The sequence below is a fragment of the Ascidiella aspersa genome, chromosome 8 (assembly GCF_963924565.1).
Source record: "Ascidiella aspersa chromosome 8, kaAscAspe10.2, whole genome shotgun sequence".
Classification (NCBI taxonomy): Eukaryota; Metazoa; Chordata; class Ascidiacea; order Phlebobranchia; family Ascidiidae; genus Ascidiella; species Ascidiella aspersa.
In genome coordinates, this window is record NC_139454.1 from 1,953,865 (window position 1) to 1,975,903 (window position 22,039).

Genomic DNA, 22,039 nt, shown 5'->3' on the forward strand with positions numbered 1-22,039 from the left:
TACTTGGGCTTATTAGATAGCAGGGGTCGGGAACCTTTTTACCCAAGGGAGCCATAAAAACGGAATAATTTTGGTTGTATTTCGGTGGGAGTGATTTGACATGTTTCAACTTCTAGTTTGTCGGAAAAATAGTGATTTAAATGGGGCTGTTTATTTACTCTAAAAAGACAGGTCCCTTTTTGTCGCGAAAAATTACATTGGCTAAGTTTTTAACACTTTAATTACAGAGTGCCATGATATAAACATGACCATTTAAACAACGAAAAAATTTTGTCAAACAGCCCAACAGCCATCAATGGACAAATGGGATTCGCGCGAAGCCCTGAAAAAATTGCTATTCGTTCTGTCAAAAATGAAAAATGCAGTTTGAAAGGGTCGCGGCCGCGGGCAGTTTTATTAACATCATGCTATAAATTGATAGCTTATATTTATCTACGGACAAAATTCCTTCATCTAAAGAGCTATATGGCGTCACAAAAGAGCCATATATGGCTCGCGAGTCATAGTTTCTCGTCTGCTGTTATAGGGGCTCTATTAAGGCCTGAATGAAATCTTTGTGTGCAATTTGAAAAATGGAATGAATTTTTATAAGAAAAGTTTTTTTTTTGTTGGACCAAAAGCAAAAGGTCTTTCTATACTTGCTTTATAATGTTATCTCAAAAATTATTTAAAATTTTAACTGTAAACTGTTTTAGGTTCACTTATTTGCTTAAATTATTATTTAGATCTGTTATATATAAAGACATGTAAACTATAGATATTAAACTTTAAGCTGGGGTCCCTTGCAACTTGTCAATGATTCGTAAATAATTTACAAAAAAGTCGAATTAAAAGCGATATACAATTAAAATAAAAAAGTACTTTTGGATTTCTTAAGTCTTTGCTTTTGAAAGGAAGCCTAGAGTTTGAGGATTTAAAAATTTGCGTAGATATTAAAAATCGGCGTACGCCTTTCCACAATTTGATTAACGTTATTTTCATGCAAAATGCTTTGCAAAACAAAGAGAGGTCAATGTGGGTTAAACCAATCGTTTCCATGGCGCTGCTTGGCCAAATAGGAATTATGTACATTGTATATGGTAGTATGTTGTGTTACTTAGTGTGTTAAAAGGTTTGGAAAATAATGAATAAATAGTTAAAAGTAATATCTTAAATGTGGTCATTTAATTGGCCTACCGTCGAAGTGTGTTTGTAATTTAACGTCGTCGCTCAGTGACCTCAGCCGGAGCAAAGTGCCTTTATATTCAGCAACCTCACAAAAAACTTATTTTGAAACTTGCCAACTTTGCCGCACATTTAACCAGTGACGAATCTTTTTGTTTTTCAGAGTTGTTCTAGAAAATGAATTCGTATCGATTTTTCGGCATTGTGTTAATCTTTTCTATTTTGTCTCTTTTCATGTGCGTCTCTGTGCTGGACTTGCAAAGGTAAGTAGATTACGAAAAAAATATTATTAAAATTTAAATTGTAAAATAAACGTGTAGCAGGGTTGGGCAGCTTTAAAAAAAGTTTTTTGCCTTTGTTATTTTTATGTTTCCTTAGTTTAAACCACACGATTGATCGCAAATCATGGCTAAAGTGCACAAATTATTTGGTATCGGATCGGCACCAATACTACCCTGGTATCGGGTATCGGCTCCGATCCGATATTATCGGGCGAGTACCGATACTACCACTTGGTATCGGGTATCGGCTCCGATCCGATATTATCGGGCGAGTACCGATACTACCACTTGGTATCGGGTATCGGCTCCGATCCGATATTATCGGGCGAGTACCGATACTACCACTTGGTATCGGGTATCGGCTCCGATCCGATATTATCGGGCGAGTACCGATACTACCACTTGGTATCGGGTATCGGCTCCGATCCGATATTATCGGGCGAGTACCGATACTACCACTTGGTATCGGGTATCGGCTCCGATCCGATATTATCGGACGAGTACCGATACTACCACTTGGTATCGGGTATCGGCTCCGATCCGATATTATCGAGCGAATACCGATACTACCGCTTGGACACCGTTATTTGTAGTAACGTCGATTCCGTTTCCAACGCAGGACAAGAACATTGATGCGACATTACGCTGTCCTTCCAAACGCTTCGAAGTTATGTCAAGCCGCACTAAAACTCGCAAGTTCGAGCGAAGAAAATGACACCAACGGCGACAAAAGCGGCAAAAGCGGAACAGGCGACGGGCAGAAGAGTGAAAGCGTTCCGTTGCGAGCGAATATGACGTTTCTCCAAGTTCCCCGAGATCTGTTTGACGCGGAAAGTTGCGATTGCTTAAAAACCAATCCAGGTACAGTGTGTGTTTTTTTTTCGCTGCTACCTTTTTTACTGGTTTTGTATCAAAATATATTATTATAAAATCGTTTATTTTTAAAATGATTTTTTTTCTTTTTCATAAATTTGAATTTTTTTATTTTTTTAATTTAAATTTTAAATTTTTTTAATCTTTTTTTTAAGTCAACTTTAATTTGGTGTTTTTTAGCTTCTGGTAAAAGTTTTATTTGCTTTTATAATCTGGTGAACTACTGCATACCTTGCATAAGTTTTTGTAGATCCAATTAATCTACTGAGTGTGGCCCACAGCTTGTAAACGAGTCATTTCGAAATGACTTAAATCCAAGTTAAGTCATTTTAAAAGAGTGAATTAAGTGCACTTAAGTCAAGTCATTGATTTGAGTCATTACAACAAAGGCTGTCCCGCGAACAATACGCAAACTATTTTTGTGACACGTGACACGCTTTTGTACAAATGTTCAGCTGCAGATGTTTTGTTAATAACGCCAAGGACTAATACAGGTCTATATATTTGTAGAACCGTCTAAATCGGAATAAGTCCTAAACCTGTCGGAAAAAAAATTAAATGGACAGAATATGGCTTACACAGCGATTTAAATAGTAATTTTAACCATAATTTAATTTCAAACCTATGGCATTACTCCCCACCAACCCCAAACAGGGGCAAACAACCCGGTTCCAAAACAGCCAAAACAGCGGTGCCCTAATGCGTTGGTCAAACTAGGTAGTCCAAACGTTGTCACCAAAACGGCCGATGCCAGACCGATGGCCCCCGATCGTCCCATACCCTCTACCTGCAGTTTCAAGCGTTATTTAGGCCACTCATATCTTATTACGATGAATTTTGAACTTATTCCGACAGATTTAGATCTCATTCTGCCGTGGATTCGTATTTAGCTTTATTATGTCGTTGGTCTGGAGTGCTATTATAGATTATATTCTGCTTTGCATATAGTTGCTTCGTAGGTCTTATTGTCTTCCTGGCCCAAATAATAAGCGCAATGATAACATGGAAGCTTAGGCGACCCAAATCTATTCAATGAACTTTTGTAAGCCAACAAAACGTACGACATTGGCATGAAAAGTCGAATTTCACTAAAAAAACAATGTTTTGGTATATATAGAAAATCAGAACCAGTCTCAAATAGTCAAATTGCTTGCACTTGCATTATCCTGATGAAAGTGTCTTGTATAGCACGCCGAAACGTCTGTTGTTTATAATAAAACTGCTGGATGAGCAATACTCGGTTGTACATGATGCCTGTCAGCAAGAGCTTATTTCAGGATTCTATATGTTAATAATATTTCAGTATATCGTAGAAAATTTAAATAGACATAATAAAACTAATGCAGTCTACGACCCAACCAAATCTAACGGCCACACGATTTCGGTGTCGCGACCCATGGGTGCCAAAGTTGTTCGTAAGTTTGGAATAACAGCGAAAGTCGCAGAATAGGAAGCAGTGTGGCGCCGCTTCAACCACACCGAAAGTATGTGTTGTTCCAAGGAAATTATTCGCGCTCGACTAGCTTTTTCATCGCGCATCGGAGTAAGCTTTAAATTCTTCCGCTCAGCCATGTTTAACACCACATGCCTACGAAAACCGCCCAACCGTGAAGAACCGACGGGGTTTCCACAAAGGCTCCTGAATATATTGAAGTTTTTAAATGTATTTCAATTGATTTGCGTATTCAAAAGCCAAGTCTTTGAATTTCACTTATGTTTAGTTGAAGTTATGCGCTCACAAAAGTGAAAATATTTATATTGTGTTGACTAGAGATCGACCAATATCATTTTTTGGACCGATACCGATAACCGTTTTTTTTTTTTTTATATACCTGGGAAATGTTTAAAACTTGAATTAATTGAAAATAAAATCCAAATAATGTTTAGTTTATATACCTATATTAATTAATAAACTATTGTTGTGCATATTAACTTTGCGTGATGCTAAAACTCAAATTAATTTTTTTGGTTTGTTGTACTTGAAAAATTATAAGATATGTTTGTACTAAAATATCGGCAAAAGCATCGGCTCGAGGCATCCTACAGTTTGGGAATCACTGCTGTATGCGGTTGCATCTGCTCGCGAAAAAAGGTTTAACGCATTATTTGCTTGTCCTGGAAACTGTAGAATTTCGTTTTGGTCCGTTGCTAGTTCTTCCAATTACAAAGCTCTGCTGTGGCGGGGATTTTCTTGCCGACGAAATTGTTTTGCCAACTCTTTTGTGTCTGTGTGGGAAATTCTACCAAATTTCGAAACTGACGTCCGCAAACTGTTAAATGTAAAGAACGCCGCAAACTGTTAAATGTAAAGATGAAATAGCATGCGACACCCCTGTGGCTGTGGGTTACTGAACATCAACCCTATTTTAGTTACGTAAATATGTTAGATACAGTCTGTAAAGTCAACGCCCGGCTCAGGACTCAACGATATCTTACATTTGGCCGGACATGAAATTAATTAAATACTGATTTATATGTTTAGTTCTAACAGTACTTGCGGTGTGCTAGAAATTGCAAAAATCTATCACACATAAAGCTTAAAGCAAGCCATAACACATTAGGAACCACTGACTTATCTAATAGGTGTTTTGCGTTTAAGTCTAAAGCTCTTCTGTATGTCTATTTAAAACACGAACAGGTTTATTTTCAAAGCTGTAACTTTCGCACGTACTTGGGAATTTCATAAATCCCAACCCAGAGTGTCACGGTACAAATCCTAAATAACAAGTTAAAATCAACGAATTGTAAGTTGTTGATAACGATAAATGACTGTATGCGCGTCACAAGTTTGTATTTGACGCTACTAACATCACACAGTCATCTAATGTTGTTCAACGTGCTAAGCGCGTCTCAAAGCCTCGTTAGATGCTTAAACATGCGAGCACTGCTGCGTTTATTGTGAGCCGGGAATCGAACCCCAATAAAGTCATTTCAAAATGACTTGTTTACAACACTGCTATATATATTCGCTGAATTATTTGCCCAAAGTGTTCTAATACATGACTTATCATAAAAAACCTAACTAGAAGAACAGCAACTGAAAGGTCTGTTGACCCCCTTCGACTGATGTTGTATGCACGAACAGAAAGGTTCTATGGTTTTCTTGACTGGCTACCTTCTGAACCTGTGTAGTTCAGTTGGTAGAGCAAAGGTCCCGGTATAACCGAGATTGTGGGTTCGCACCTCACTGCAGGCTATAGTTTTACGAACAGGATGCGGCAAGCAACAGTGCTATGGTTGTTCCTCGACTTGCTCCCTTCTGAACCTGTGTAGCTCAGTTGGTAGAGCGATGGTCCCAGTATGACCGAGGTCGTGAGTTCGAACCTCACCACTGCCTATTTGTTTTTCTAGCCTGTCTTGCTTGCACTATAATCCTGGTCAGTCTGACTGGTTTCAGTAAGCCTTTCAAAAGGCATCTTGTGTGTTATAGAAGAACAATTAGCGATTCATTTTAATTATTTGTGACACATTAAAAAAAACTTAATTTTTCGCAGGCGCATCTTGGAAAATGGTCAGCTTCGTGAAGTCGGCCGCGTCTCACTTCAAAAAGCGCGAACTTATTCGCCGCACGTGGGCGTCGGTGAGGCGGCTCTCTGGCGCCACCTTCGCGAGCGTGTTCGTAGTCGGTCGGGCATCTTCGCAATCCGAAACTCAGCTGCTGAAATTGGAACATCAACGATACGGCGATGTTTTGCAGTACGATGGTCCCGACGATTACAAGTAAGGGTGTTAACCGAATTGGAACTAAAGATAAAGCAAGCAATGCAGGTCAGACACTATTAAAATAACTTAAATGTTTTACATAGTTATATTTCACCAACAAAGGCGTCATCACTACATCTCAGGGGTTTTAAACTGGGGTCCATGGACCCCTTGGGTAACTTGAACTTCTGCAATAGATATCACTATTTTTTTTCAATAAACCGCAATTCTTTACCATTCATGTTATTATGAAAAGGTTTTATTTAAATGTTTATTTATTAAATTAAAGCACATGTGACTTACCAAACACATACGCATACGTGTACAACCACAATAATATTATGTGCCTTTTGATGTATGATATATAATTATATAAAGTTGCTAGTACTATCAGCTTGCAACAGGCGACGGTGCTGTGGTTGTTTCGAGTCTTGCTCCTCTCTGAGCCTGTGTAGCTCGGTTGGTAGAGCGACGATCCCTGTATGACCGAGGTTGTGAGTTCGAACCTCACCAAAGGATAGTTCTTTTTTTCTAGCTTGGCCTTGCTTAAACGAAATCCCTAATTGATTTACTGATTCGGTAAGAAGATGCGGTGTACATGTGACTTAATGTCGTATTTTTCTAGGTCTCTTTTTTATTTCAGAATTTTTATTCTATTTCTTGCAATTCTATTCTACTTTTGGAAAGTGTAAAGCTCTACAATCTACATTGTATTTGTATTTCAACCTTTTATAAAAAAAAACGGTTTATCGTATCGGCATCGATCCCAACCTAGTATCGGACGAGTATCGCATAATTTTTTTTCTTTTCTTTTTTTTGTTGAACAGAAGTTGATAAAAAAACACAAAACGTTCGACTAAACATTCAATTGTTTGGAAGATTTTTTTATATCTATTGTGAGCTGGTGGTTCTCTACTTACAAAAGTATTTCACTTTTAAACGATTACGTACATGTGACCTGCTATCGTTTAAAATATAAATAACTTACAACGAATTCAAATGGGCTTATTTAGTTTCCGCTATCCTGCATACACAACTAACATATCATACTGTGGAAAACCACTCAGCACCGGCTCCGATCCGATATTATCAGACACCAGGTCTAACCCTCTTCTACTCGCAGAAACATCGAGTTAAAGACTCTGTCGGGAATGCAGTGGGCAGCCGACAACCTGGGTCCTGACACTTTTTACTCGTCAGGTGATGATGATGTGGTGGTCAACATCTTGGCGCTCAAGAACCTCGTCGACGAGGGAAAGGTGGGTGGGCTTTAAGGGACTATTTATCCGAGAAATATTCGAATACCTTTAGTAAACTAGCTTCGAATAAATAATCAGTCGGCAAGGTCTAAAAACTTATAAAATAAAAATGCATTTCGCCATATGAATAAATGGCATCATCAGTTTATATTAATTCGAATGAATCTTCATATCTTTCGTAATTCCATTTTTTTACAGTTCGTCTGCGAACATTATTTGTGGTTTATATCACCTTAAGTATGCCGTTAGCTAAGTTATTTTTTGCTTGTTGCGGCCCTTGACCATTTTGAGTTGTGCAGGCATGTTCTAATTACTCGCTACTCACCCTAACTCTATACTCGCACAGGCAAACTGCAGCAAAAACGAGTGGAGCTTAAACTGTACTCGCCCACATTATAAATATTCACCGTAAATTTGCTACTCACATTTCCATATACTCGCTACTCACATGAACTCGCTACTTACGCTCCCTGCAAACTTGCTACGCACCCCAACCCTGAACTCGTCCACGTTATAAGCCTTCCCCTATGCTACTCACCATTTCTATATACTCGCTCCTCACCATTTCCATAATACTCGCTACTCTCATATACTCGCTACTCACCCTCCGTATACTCGATTAACTCTGTACTCGTCCACGTTATAAGCCTTCCCCTATGCTACTCACCATTTCCATAATACTCGCTACTCATTATTTCCACAATACTCGCTCCTCACCATTTCCATAATGCTCGCTACTCACCCTTCGTATACTCGATTAACTCTGTACTCGTCCACGTTATAAGCCTTCCCCTATGCTGCTTACCATTTCCATAATACTCGCTACTCACCATTTCCACAATACTCGCTCCTCACCCTTTCCACAATACTCGCTACTCACCATTTCCATAATACTCGCTACTCTCATATACTCGCTACTCACCCTCCGTATACTCGATTAACTCTGTACTCGTCCACGTTATAAGCCTTCCCCTATGCTACTCACCATTTCCATAATACTCGCTACTCATTATTTCCACAATACTCGCTCCTCACCATTTCCATAATGCTCGCTACTCACCCTTCGTATACTCGATTAACTCTGTACTCGTCCACGTTATAAGCCTTCCCCTATGCTACTCACCATTTCTATATACTCGCTCCTCACCATTTCCATAATACTCGCCATTTCCACAATACTCGTTACTCACCCTTCAGCATACTCGATTAACTCTGTACCCGCCCACGTTATAGACCTCCCCCTATACTCTCTACTCACCTTAACCTTGTACTCGCGCAGGCGAACCGCAACAAGAACGAGTGGAGCGAGTACCCGATAATTTGCGCGTACGCCACAATGATCAAAGACCCTCCGCATCGTGAGAAAGGATCAAAGTGGAGAATCGACCGCAAAGAGTTCGAGTGGAACTTCTGGCCGCGGTCATGCTTCGGCGGTTTCTACACCACCAGCGTTCGCGTCGCTTCGCGTCTTTTCGCGGAATCTCGCCAGACGCCGCTGCTACGCTTCGATGACGTTTGGGTGACCGGCGTCTTGCGTAACCGGCTCGGAATGCCCGACGACATGGTGCTGGGGAGAGTGAAACCAGGTGCTGTCGTGACCCACCTGGAAAAAGCCAATAGCCCCCAGGAAACTTGGGAAAAAGTCTTTGAAACGTTCAAAAACGCAGAGGGGTTGTGTAGGTGCTAGTTTTTGAGCTGGTTGTAGAAAATCACAACTATTCTAAGCGTTTGGGCTGGCCCGGGTTTGGCCTGTGCACTGTATTGGAAATAAGTGGGTTTTGCGGATTTGTAACAACCATTCCTTCTTCTTTTTTGTTTCCTGATTATTTTGAATTTTATTTCTTTATAAAAAAGTATTCTTGAGAAAAATTTAGAAAAAACCTGAGTGCATTTGCTCAATTGGAAGAAACTGGCCACTACTTTTTTTTACTTTTGTTTGTTTTGATAAAATTTTGAAACGACAACAGCAACATTTGATGGCAAATTCATATAAACAATGTAAACTCAGTCCACTAGTAACAACTAAGGGCGCAAAAAAACAATGTTGTAGTACTATATAACTTTATTTGACTGTACTTAATTTAGCGGCTTTTGCAGCTTTAGGGAAAAATTACCAGCTAACGGCCGAAACGTTTTGTTTGCTTGAGTTGTTTTGCTATACTTTTTTGCTATACTTAGAATATTGGTGTCACATAAGTTCCATAATTATTTTACGTTTAGTGTGTTGCTTCTAATGAATACGCCTAAAATGTGACGTATATATAGTGCAACTTTCGGCGTGCGTTTAAAAACCACTGGTTCTTAATTTCTTTTTTAAATGGCGAACCTCTTTGAAAGAATATCGAAGCCCTTAAAGAAGTAGGAAGTGTTTAATGAACGTTTCGAATGACTCTTTATTCATTTTCAACATGTTGATATTGTTGTACTACGACCTCCAACCATTATGCTCAAAACACATATAAACATTTATGAAAGTTCATTTTTTATATTAAATTACGATTCTTCAATTTTAGCGGAAAATTTAATATTAAACGTAATTTTATATAAAAAAATAAACTTTCGTAAATGTTTATATATATTTCGAGCATAATGGTTGGAGGTCGTAGTACAACAATATCAACATGTTGAAAATGAATAAAGAGATACTTGAAAAAATGCTACCTACTTTTTTATATATGGGATTTAAGGAAATTGAAGTTTGCAAAACATTTTCCGACACCACCCAACCTTAACGTTTGCTTGGGGCTATGAATAAGCCTTAGACCGAAAGGTTTGCGCAGTTACTGTGAACACAAGACCTAAAGCTCATGAAATGTGCCAAAATTAGCAAAAAGTTTGCTGTTTAAAGTCCTTCGCTTTTGTCTACGTTAGCAACTAAATATTAATAAACCTTTGTAGTAATTTTCAACCGCTGGGTTATTTTATTAGATCCGTTGCGTATTTCCTTAATGAAGATAAATTTAAGTTTAAATGTTGTCCAGTGCAATTTAAAACTAAATTTTTTGACTATTACGACAATATATAAAGGCTCACTACAGTTTTTATTGCATAGTTATTTGTATTTCCTCTGTTTGAAGATTATGAAGCCGACAAAACAATTTATATCCCCCCGTTAAAAAAGTTTGCTGCCCCCTGGTTAAGTTTTTATAAACATATTCAACCTTCCCTTTTTCGATCGGTTAAATTTGCATTTTTTGGCCAGAAAGACAACTTTAAAAGTTCGTTTTATTTATTTTAGTAAAAAAAAATGCAACACAAACGTCCTACGTGGCAATGTGCAATTTTTTCCAACTTTCTTCACCCCTAAGCCGTCACTGCGTGTTCAAAAATATTTTCAAAAACTCCACTAAAACCAGAATCGTCCGGATTTAAAATGAATAGCGGAAATGAATTTTCACTTTCTGCGTTTTGTGCTTTTGCATTCCGCAACCAGAAGCGATTATACCGTGGTGGAAAAAAGTTCCTGTATTTATTTATAATAGTGTTTCTCAACCTTTTTTCGCAAAGGCCCAAACACTCAGCGAAGCTTTTTCGACCCAATTATCTTCACTGAAGTTTAAAAGACAAATAAGAAATTAAACAGCAGCGTTTATAAATTCAATTTTGATAAATATGGGTAATATCTTCCTATTGCTTCCGTAATTTTCGTAAATTTTGACAAATTATTGCAGTGAACCAATCTCAATAAATCTAACTATATAAAACTATTTCAGTCGTCGACCCACCTAAACCAAACCGACTCACAGGTTGAGGAACACTGCCATGGCTCTACTAACTTTACACAGCCTATTAGTAATTTTTTCGTCTCCGTATTTCCTTCACGATTTTTTCTAACACTGTCACTGTGTGCCTAACACCGCTTCTTAACCAAACTAATGAAATAGCTCGTTTAAAACAACGTACATCGTTAGTTGAGTTCAAAATGTGGTTTGCGGAACCGTTTTTGTATGTGAAACATTTTAAATTTTCGAATGTGAAACATCTTAAATTTTCGAATGTGGAACATCTCAAATTTTTTTGTGTGAAACTTCTGAAGTTTTGTCTGTGAAATTTCTGCAATTTTTTGGAATGTAAAACATCTGAAATTTTTGTGAAATGTCTGTTTTTGAATGCGAAACTTCTGAAGTTTTGTCTGTGAAACGACTGAATACAACAACCACATTGTGTATTTGCTTTTTATGTCGAAGCTGGGTTTTAATTGAACCTTGTTTAAGTGTGGATTTTAAATCTACGTAAAACCCAGCTGGAATAAATTTATTGTGGCTTTTTTTGGTTGCTTTTGCGTAAAATGTGCAAAAATAAATAAAAAATTACTTTCTTAAAGAGTGGCTATTCGTAAATTTCACTGTCTGGCAGCAAAATTCATGTTTTATTAAAATGTTAAATTAAAACACCGAATTTCAGCGGTAGTCACTTGACTTCAGTTCAAGTCAAGTCATTTGTTCAACAAAAGACTTAAGTCATTCCAAGTTATTTGGAAACAACGACCTAGGTGCACTTAGGTCAAGTCATTTACTCCAGTTATTACAACACTGTTTTTTTTATAACGCTTGCATCTGGACAAGCGATAACACGTTTTTCACTAGTGGTGGCGTCTGGTGGTAAAATAAGAATTATTAAAGCACAAAACTTTTCAAAGTTACCTCCTTAGAACGTTAACGCAATGACTTGTACTTTTTCGGTCAATTTTTTCAAAAGGCGTTCTGACTAGAGATGGCGAGAATATAAAATTTGTGTTCGCATACTTTAATGAGTTGTTTGCAAAATCTTAAGCTGCGCTGCACCGCAAAATTTGAGCACTATAAGCAATATATTTCAACACAAGTGTAAACTGCTTGCTATTTTATTTTCAATAAAACTTTGTCATGCCCCACGCGGTATGCGGCACGGCGCGGCAAAATGTTTAGATTTATTTACGCGCCGCCGTGCGGTTACTTGGCTACACCGCGCAAGGGGCCGCAAACGCTGCGCGGTTGACATCTCTAAGTTCTGACCTTTTAAAAGAACCCATGGAGGTAGCGGAGTGGAAAATTATCTCTTGTCTGTGGTTCTCAATTTCTGGTCAGATTAGAACCTTTAGCATTTAAAAGTTAAGTAAAGTGTAAAGCAATAGGAAAAATCAAAACTTCTTGTACTAAACATTTAGGTAAAAACGCGGTTAAATATCAGTTTAAATCAATTAACTTTCTTAAGTTAAAAAAAAAGTCTGTAGTATTGTTTTTGAGATGTGCTGTAATTGAAAACCTTCTTGACTGGAGCTGATTAAAGTATGGAACTTCTTATCTTGCCATTTTTTTTTGATAGTCGAAACTTAATGCATTACAAGGCTTTTCACGTTTATAACATTTCAACCGCCTGGAATCTAACAGTTTCAAACCTCCTGAATTAGTAGAGTTTTCACGAATGACACGTTTCACTCTAATAATATTATATTTTTTCAAACGGCTTTGATTGCTAGAGTTATGACTTTGATAACACTTTTTCAGCCATTTGCTTTTTTCTGTTAAAACACAATGCAGCAAAGCTAGTAATTCAGGTCAGACACTATTAGATGACTGGCCTGAATTGCTAGCTTTGCTAGATTATTTTGCTGTTACTGATCAGAAATTAAGGTCAACATTTATCTTGCAAGGGTCAAAGTCACGACCAACAACTATATACATAAGTATACAATAAAAAGAAAAAGTGATTTCCTTGTAAAATAAAACGTTTGCTGACTATTCTTAAAGTGTGCTAGCCAGCGGCTCTATCAAAATGAAGTAAACGGTCTACTTCTTATAGAAAGACCTTGTCAAATAGTTTAAAAAATATGGATGCCTTTGGCAAAATTTTCATTACAGTTCTTTTATTTCTATAAAGCAACAAAAAGCTGTTATTCGAATTCAACCAACGTTGCCAGCACTTAGTCGTGAAGGTAAGAATTTATTTGTAAAAACGTACTTAAGACTTACCCTAGGAGACCTAAAGCTGCCTTTTTTGTCGATCACACCCCATTTAGAAAAACGAGCCACAATGCCAAGTCAAGCAAATCATTTCCTTAACTGAAACTGTACAATACAGCTCAGGTGAAGCATAGAAAACTAGAGCCAGTCGTAGCCATATAGCATCATTGTTTAGCAACAGTTTTGTTAAACTGCAGGCCTGCAGGGCAGGTCTTTAAAAACCTAGTGGTTCCAATTGTTGTAGTGTTTACCAATGTATACTTTTTGTTTTTAAAATATACAAAAAAAACTTTAATTTGCATGGTGATATGGTTCAGATATTGACTTTGCCATTTTTCACCAGACTAACTTTTAAATCTAAACATTTATGCACTGTCAATTAGGGATATTCAAAGTAGAATCCCAAGGTATTCTAGAATAATAGGTTTCGAATCTAGAATAACGAATCCAGAATAGCGAATCTAGTATATTTTTATTAAATTATTTATCCTCGATTTTGTTTGGGGAAGGGATTAATTTTAATCTACCCTACAGGGCCCACAATCACAGCAAAAAATAGCCCAAACAATTTTCTAACATGTGTAGTTGTGTACATTATAATAAAAAAACTCTCTCATATGTTTAACATTCTTAACAACTGTCATCTGAAGCCGTTCTGTAAACTGTAATATGTCAACTGTCCAGGTTGTGTCCAAAACTTATATTTTTGCCAATAGTGAGAAAATGCAACACTGCACACAGAAGTCTTAAGCAATTCGGTCCTTATTTTGAAAGCATTGTTAATCTTATTGCTTCTTTTTTGACTAACATGATCTGTTATGCAGTCAAATAATGTACTACAAAGAATACAAAGTTATTATTGACATAACGAATTCTTGACAATTACGTTGTGCATACCTGCATAACTTCCCTGAATATTGGCCTAAAGTTGACCTTAAGTAACCCCATAGCGCATTTTGTGGACGGCCAGCACGTTTTGCAACGCTATGTTACTTTTGCAACTTAACGCATTTAGGGAAATTGCGAACTCCACACCAGACATTACACGTTAGCCGCTCGCCCAATAACGCTTGATTGACAGTTAATTATTAGACGAACGTTATCGCGAGACGCGGTAATTGGTCGCCCGAAAAAACGCTGACACTGCACTACCAGGTTACATTTAAAGCAAGCACTGTAAATTGGTCGCCGCAGCGACCGGCCAACTTACCACACGCGTTTGTGCAATTAGGCGCAACAATCGGCGGTAAAACATTGAATTATATCGGTTCCAATTACCCGAAATAAACGGCAGAATAGGATTCGATATTCTACTTTGAGCATCCCTACTGTCAATACGTACGTTGGTATGTCAGTCTAACTCTAAATAATACAGCTTAGCAGTAACTTAAACAGGATACTTACAGCACAGGCATTCTGTTAATTTTTGGATGTCCGGTCATTAGATAGATTGCTGTGCCTGTTTGTTAGTTAATTCAGTCGCTTAGTTGTGTTTTATCTTCAGCTGATACCTGTTTTTAAAAAACTTTCAACATTATAACGTTTAACCAACTTGTACAAATTTGAGGCTAAATTTGTTCAGTCCAGTTTTTAGTGCCAAAGAGCATCTCGTTTTTTACAGAAAGTCGACTTAAGGTAAAGCATTAATTGTTTCTTTCTAAGGGTTGTTTTTATTGTCCGAAAGAATTGGAATTTTTTCATTTATTTTTAGTAAAGTTTTTTTTTAAGACATAGCTAACATTAATTACATATGAATTTATGAATGCTATTTGGCTAATGTTTGCTCACTTATAAGAAGTTCTGTGAAAAGAACTGAGTCGCCAACTATGTGCTGTTATATTTACCCTTAGTATTCGGGTAGATAAGAAACATTGTAGTTGAGTAATGTAAGAAGTAATGTTTGATAAATGTTTAAGATTTGAGATCCGAATAACACAGTAAAAATTGCGCTATAACAGTCACGGGTAAAAAAACACTAGACATTTGGTGAAACGCCAAACCGTATTGAAGAACACAAGGCGGCTGTGTAAGGTTTTTAGAAGCCTTCTGGCCTGCTTTTCATTAGTGTAATTTAACACCAACGAGACTGCCGATCAATTCAGCAAAATCAAGAAACCGCGACTGCGACCAAAAAGTTCTAGGAAGGTATATGTCAAGAGGTAGACAGGAAATGACATTATGCTATGCCACTGTTTCCCAACCCATAGGTTATTTAAGGGCGCCGTTCGATTTAGCTGGGTCGCCGACTGAAGCGTAGAGAGGTTGGTAGGAAGCTATAAGAAGGCTGCTGACCCTGTAGACGAGGGTCGACGGCTGCCTAAGTCTCTTACAAATTCTTAATCCGACTCCAAAGGAGGGGAGCAGGCCGCTAGAATACCTGTCCTTAACTTCTTGTACTCTAGGCAAAGACAATCCACTCAGTAGATAGTTGCTCTTTGAGTATATTCACAAATCTCAGAAACACATATAAACAGAGCGGTGATTCAAGCCGCTAGTAGTAAGACGTTTTCAGTACGACGAGTATAGTAGAATCAATTGTGAAAAGCGGAAAAGGCAATTCGCTAGGCGCGGCGGTCACACATCAGTGGACAATGGTCACGTGTATAGTGACGTAAAAGTAGGCCAAATGCCACACCGACTGCATTGCTTTATACGCTTAGATGTATTTATATTGGTCCGGCCAGGATTTCTTGAAAATTGAGAAGCATTACGAAGACATGGATCATATTAAATAAATTCTAGCTTAATAATGGTAATTTATTATATTCTGTTCACTTACAAAAAGTTTGGTGACAAAAGTTGGGAGTATTTTGGCTCGTGGTAAAAAAATTTGAAGAAAAACTGTTTTAAAGCGTCACCTAAATTGGATTGAAAACAAGGAAAATGTTATTTGGCCTTTCTGTGGTAAAATTAAACGCCAGAGTTTCGCTGTTCTACTTACGATTAGCATTTGCTGTGGAGCACTAAAATGTATTCCGATTTTATAACTTAAACGTATATTGTTGATTCTCGTCAAAATTTGTTTGTTTTGTGAGGTTCGGACATGAATGAGGACATAACATTGTTAGTTAGTAGTTTTTTTTGCAGTTTTTTCTAATAAGTCAATGTTAGGCATTGGAGGTTTTATTTTAATACAATTTCGCTAACGTCATATTCTTGTTATTTCATTGTGTAGCATTTCGAGTAAAAATACAGAAATTCGACGCCAACTGAATGGAGTAACATGGTTTGTTCGAAACAACTAGTTGCTGGTTGTTTTTTACTCGCAGCTTTTATTCAACTCTTCCTTTATCATTTCATCAGTTCAGGTAAAAACAAATAATAACTTGTTTTCAGTTGAAGTACCCTGGTTTAACAAAATGCCTTAAGCTGTTCCCTAACTGTAAAAATGTGTTTTTTACTCGCTTTACTACAATATGCAGTGTTAGAAATAAATATTTTGTTTTACCAGCCTAGCCACCTGCAAAGTAGCTTAAGTCCCAAAATTTGGCCCAAAAACGTGGAAAAATGCTTTTTACCGTTTTTATTTCACAATTTAACTTGTTTTTCCAAAATAATGACGTCATTGGGATCGCATCGCGATAGTTTCTGACTAAAAATCCAACTAACTCAACTTTCAATCGCAGACAACAAACAAATCGGGAAATTCCAAGTTTGGCGACCGCGTCAGAGCAAGCATGGATCTACGTCACTCGCAAACTCTCCGCCGCGTGACGATACTGATGACGTCACAACGACAACGGATTTTGATGACGTAACACCGACAACCAAAGCACTAAAAGCATCGTCCAGAGGCAGGGGAACCACTGCAAAAGCTGGCTCGAAGAAGGATGGTGCGGGAATACCCGAAACTGAAACTACCCAGCCGGTGTTTTTTAAAAGTAAAGAGGGGGCAATTTTGCTCTCGGGGTTAACAACAGAACAGAGGGGTATTGTGACGACACAGATTCCAAAGGTGGAAACGGTTTCGGAGAACAACCCCGTTTCTCAGGCGGAGAAAATAATCCAACTTCCGTCAGCAAAGGAAGAGCCGCTTAAATCTGCAAAACCAACAATTCCGAAAAAGGTAAATTCTAATATTTTATGCTAGGTTTAGTAATGTAAATTTTTTAGTATAACTTGTATTTATTCTTGTTGCGTCATTTTTTTTTAAATCCAGTGACTTAAAATTATGTCCGTGTGTCGCAGATCATGCTGTCCTTCGTACGAAAATGGGTTAAGCTTTTTTTTTAATAACATCTCTCGTTATGGCCAAGAATAAAGGTCAATTACATTGCAAGACACGCAAGTCGTAATGCGGTATCTCGAAGACTCCCTTTTAATTGCCTGTTTGCATTGGCGTTACCTCAAAGTTATTTCCGTTTCTTTCGCTTTCCACAGATCATTCTGTCCTGGGATACAGCTGGTTGGTTTCACTCCACAAATGTCGCCAACAGGGATCATTGTGGTAACTGCCCAATCATCTTCGACCGATCTAAGGTAAATGTACAATAAGAATAAAGCATCTTTCTAAGAAGGTCTAGGCTAGGGCTATGTAAGTATAGATATAAAAGTAAAACTGTTGGCATTTTAACCGTTTTACTAAGACAAACCTCTTTTTAAAAAGGTGGAAGGTTAAGTGAGCGAAAAATTAGGTCATTAAGTAAAGACTTAACACTAACAAATAAAGCTTTTGTCATTTTAACCGTTTTATTAAAAATTAACAGGTTGACAAAACGACAAATCGTCTGTATTTAAAACTTTGTCAAATTTATAAACGTGTTTCATTTTAAATTTGGTAAAGGTTGCAATAGTTAAACGTGAAATTAACGTATTAATTTTCGGGAATACTTTTTGTTTTGATCTTTAATTTAAATAGTTTATCGCAAATGGAAAATATATTAAATGGTGAAAAGACAAAAACAAAAGTTATGCGAATATTTTAAAAACCCTAAAAATTGGACTGTAATGTAAAAGGGGCATGCACTCTGTTATTTTATGAAATATATTGAAACAGAGGTGGCGGTATATTTTAGGACTCCTGTTGAAGTGATGATTGTTCGATTTTGCGTTTAGTTTTTCGAAAAAAGACATTTATAGTGGAAAAATATTACCTCGACAGGCGACAAACAATGCAAGATTTTCAAAACCTTCGTTTTATTTTATTTCTTTGCAGTTAAACGACAGCGAAACAGCTGCAGTGATTATCAGCCACACGAACCACGTTGACGACTACCCTGGTGTGAATAGCAGGTAAAGAAAGCAGTAGACTAGACGTTTTAAGATGGAGCTCTCAGATATACTTGAGCTACTTACTGCACTAATTTTCAACCGTTTTAGCTTACGGACCGGTAAAATTTCAAAAGAAAATTTTGCGGACCGGTTGGGCTTCAAAAATTAAAATCAACCCAAAATGTAATAACGAAAAAGTATGCAACTTTAAAGCAAATAATGGAACATCAATGTAATGAGAAATTTCCTGCTGTCTTTTTTATATCATACGTCTTATACGTTTTTCAAGTTTTTTTTTTTATTGAAGTTTTAACAACTGGTCTTAAAGTTTAGGATTTAAACGAGTTGTAGCCTACTTTTAAACAGCTGGGCACAACACTTGCAGCATTGTGACGTATGATAAAGTCCAAAGTAGACCAAGTGTTTTTGACAGATGACTTGACTTCCAGCTGTTCTTAAAGTAATCGTTTCTATTTTTTAAATCTCGAGTTTGTGATTTACCTGATTAATTATATGTTGAACAACAGGAGAGCCTCGCAGTTGTATGTCTGGTGGAGTTTGGAAAGTCAATCGACCACGCAAATAGTAGATCGAAGACGCAACAACAATCTTTCTCTGGTTCAAGATTACTTTTTCAACGCCACTCTATCGCTGTGGTGGGTTGTACTTTATTATTTTTGTCAAAAAAAATCAAAACAGAAATCTAAAAGAAATTAAAAAATACCAATTTGACTTTGTGCCGCCTATTTAACTGACAAAATAGTAGACTTTTCTTTGTTTTTTTATTTTTGTTATATTTTATTTTTTCTCATTTAGTAAATAACCATACCCAAATGATTTCTATTAAAAGCCTCAATTTTACCTCACTAAATTTACCTCTATTTAATTACTTACAAGTCAAGTCGTTTTCCCAACGCAGAGTCATGTAAAGTTTCACCAAAAAACTTGAGCAACATATTTTCCTAATGAGGCTAAATTAAAGTTATAAATAGTTTATCAACAATACGATGCGAAAATTGTAAAAAAAATTACTACAGCAGTGGTATATTCCACAGGCGAACTTCGACGTTCTACACCGTAACCAACAACCACAACGGCTTCTTCAACCCGGCGCAGATCGTCCAATCAGGAGCGAGACACGTGACCAGCAACCTGACACAACTGCTGGCCTTGAAAAATAAAACTGCAGTTTGGTTTGTCAGCAACTGCATCGGTGGTTCAGGTGCTAGACAGAGACTTAAGCTCTCAGAAGATCTGATTGCTTCCGGGCTTGAAGTTGATCGTTACGGTGCTTGTTTTGAGAAGAAGAACTCGCGCGCTGAGAGGGGCAAGTCTTCGTTTGTGAGGAAAATCGAAAAGTACCGCTTCTACTTGTCGTTTGAAAACTCGTTCCACTGTCCAGGCTACATCACCGAGAAGTTCTTCCTGAACGCTCTCGCCTTTGGGGCTGTCCCGGTCGCGTTTGGTGCCACTAGGGACGATTACAGACTCGTGGCGCCTCCCAATTCCTACATCCACGTGGAGGACTTTAATTCTACCAAAGAGCTGGTCGACTATCTCCACTACCTGGAGCAAAATACAACTGCCTACGCGCAATACTTTGCGTGGAGAAGTATGAATCCCAGTGAGCTGTACCCTTATGGCAGGTACATGGGCTTTTGCGCGCTGTGTCGCAGCTTGTTTGGCATAGCACTTAACGACACTCGCCCCTTCACGGAGATTTACGGGGCTAATGGGGCGAATTATAACAGTTCTGTTGGTTTTAATGAAACGATGCGACTAAAATCGCTGGATGATTGGTGGTATGGTGGCGCGAGTAAAGAATGCTTGGAATCTAGGTAGCACAGATCAGGTTTAAATCAGTGGTTCTCAACCTTTTATGGCTTATACAAAAAATACCTCAAAAAATATTAAAAAGATTTTCGGCACCCCACTCAAATTTTCGTTGAGTATTTTACTGAAATGTCGCTATAAATGGAATTGGAACAACATAATCAACTTAAAACATGTGGGAAAACGTCATTTGATATAATGGTCTATAATCGTACAGAAATAGTTATCAAAAAGCTTATCAAATGAGCAAAAATAAGATTCTTAAAGATTCCCAAATGCCTAGCGGCAACCTTGAGCATTAGAAATGGCACACCAAGGCGCCGCGGCACCCAGGTTAAGAACCACTGGTTTAAATTGTTTATTGTCACACTTGTTTTTTGGTTTATGCAGTATTTTATATTTCTTTTTATATGAAACTGTAAACCAGATGTCACTGTTGATAGGCAAATTGTGTTGTTTGTGAAAACGACTTGCTTTCGTGAAACTGTGCTTTGTATAAATTGGAGTAACCATTTGAATAATATTTCCATGCATGGGCCTGTAACACTTTTACGAATTGACTGCACGCTTTGGCCGAGCACGACATAATTTTAGACGTTAAGTGTTAAAGTGTGTGTTGCATAATGTCACCTTGCACAATGTCATGTTTTCTAATTGTTTATTTTCTAAATAGTCGCCACACTTTTTATTTATCTTCAACCTATTTTTTGTTGAAAATAGAAAATATATTTTTTAACGTTTACAATTAAAAAAAAAAAATTCAGGTAAAAATAATTACGATTTTTTTTTTGGCAAAACTTTTATTGATAATGTGATGTCACAAAAATCATGAAGCACTAATTCGTTCGCCTTTGCACTTTTTCATCTCTGACTAACATGTGTCCTTGAACTTCATATTAAAACTGTGTTCACCTTTTCAGTTCGTCTCAAACGTGTGTCCTGGTTGCCTGCTAACGATTAACTAACGCTATTAATTACTGCAGTGTTGCTAATGAACTGTATTCCACCAACGACATGAAGCATTGCGTATATGTCCTGGGGCTATATTCGTACAAGTTCTACTTATTTGCTGCTGAGCTACACATTGTAGCGCACTGTTTGTCTCTTCAGTTGCGTTTAGACTGTTGCAGTGAAGGGCAAATGTTATGCTGTATAAGTTTCGCGTACTCTCATATTATATTAGTTCTTTTTTATTGGTAAACGATTTTATTTCGCCTTTTAATTGAATCTACCCCAATTGGTTTTTTTTCAATTCTGATACTGTGCCTTTCTTTGGTTAATTTTTATGAATTCTTTAAGTTTTTGCTTATGCATTTTTTACTATAATTAAAATCATTTAAATACGAACTGGTGGGTTGAACGTTTTTCTTAGCCAAAAAGTTATAATATTTCTAGAAGTAAATGTCTATAATTATGCTTTTATAAATGCTGTTAGCTACAGGTGAGAATATACGAGGTTTGCACGTTTACCAAAAAAGCAATTGCAGCAGCCAACGTACAGTTCAAATAAATCAACAAACTATCAGTAACACAAATGTCTATAGCAAGTTAAAATTTAAAACCGAGTTCTTTGGCCAGATTAGGAAAACTATGTATTATATGTCTATTCTCTACCGTTAACAGCATTGAGTTGATAGTTCCAAAGTCTCTCAGTTATCTTTTCACAAATTTTGTTGCTTTTTGTCACTAATAAATTTGACATTTAAAAAAAAGCATGATGATGATTTTAAGTAAACATTAAACTGTGTCTGAAAATCATTGAATTAACCTAAGT

The 22,039-nt window shown here is 37.2% G+C and overlaps 3 protein-coding genes across 3 annotated transcripts; all 3 read left to right on the forward strand.

Moving 5' to 3' along the window:
- The first annotated feature begins 810 nt into the window (after positions 1–810).
- LOC146134816 (beta-1,3-galactosyltransferase 5-like) lies at positions 811–9,722 on the forward strand. Its single transcript, XM_083395348.1, has 5 exons — positions 811–1,427; positions 2,065–2,306; positions 5,813–6,038; positions 7,144–7,279; positions 8,559–9,722. Exons 1-5 carry the CDS (start codon positions 1,342–1,344, stop codon positions 8,964–8,966), a joined length of 1,098 nt encoding a protein of 365 aa, XP_083251474.1. The 5' UTR covers positions 811–1,341; the 3' UTR covers positions 8,967–9,722.
- A 6,672-nt stretch (positions 9,723–16,394) lies between these two features.
- LOC146134817 (uncharacterized) lies at positions 16,395–17,311 on the forward strand. Its single transcript, XM_083395662.1, has 2 exons — positions 16,395–16,529; positions 16,848–17,311. The coding sequence occupies exons 1-2, from the start codon at positions 16,445–16,447 to the stop codon at positions 17,309–17,311; spliced, it is 549 nt and encodes a 182-aa protein (XP_083251788.1). The 5' UTR covers positions 16,395–16,444.
- A 1,550-nt stretch (positions 17,312–18,861) lies between these two features.
- Positions 18,862–21,199, forward strand: LOC146134818 (4-galactosyl-N-acetylglucosaminide 3-alpha-L-fucosyltransferase FUT6-like). Its single transcript, XM_083395801.1, has 2 exons — positions 18,862–19,088; positions 19,488–21,199. The coding sequence occupies exons 1-2, from the start codon at positions 18,946–18,948 to the stop codon at positions 20,272–20,274; spliced, it is 930 nt and encodes a 309-aa protein (XP_083251927.1). The 5' UTR covers positions 18,862–18,945; the 3' UTR covers positions 20,275–21,199.
- Positions 21,200–22,039: the final 840 nt, after the last annotated feature.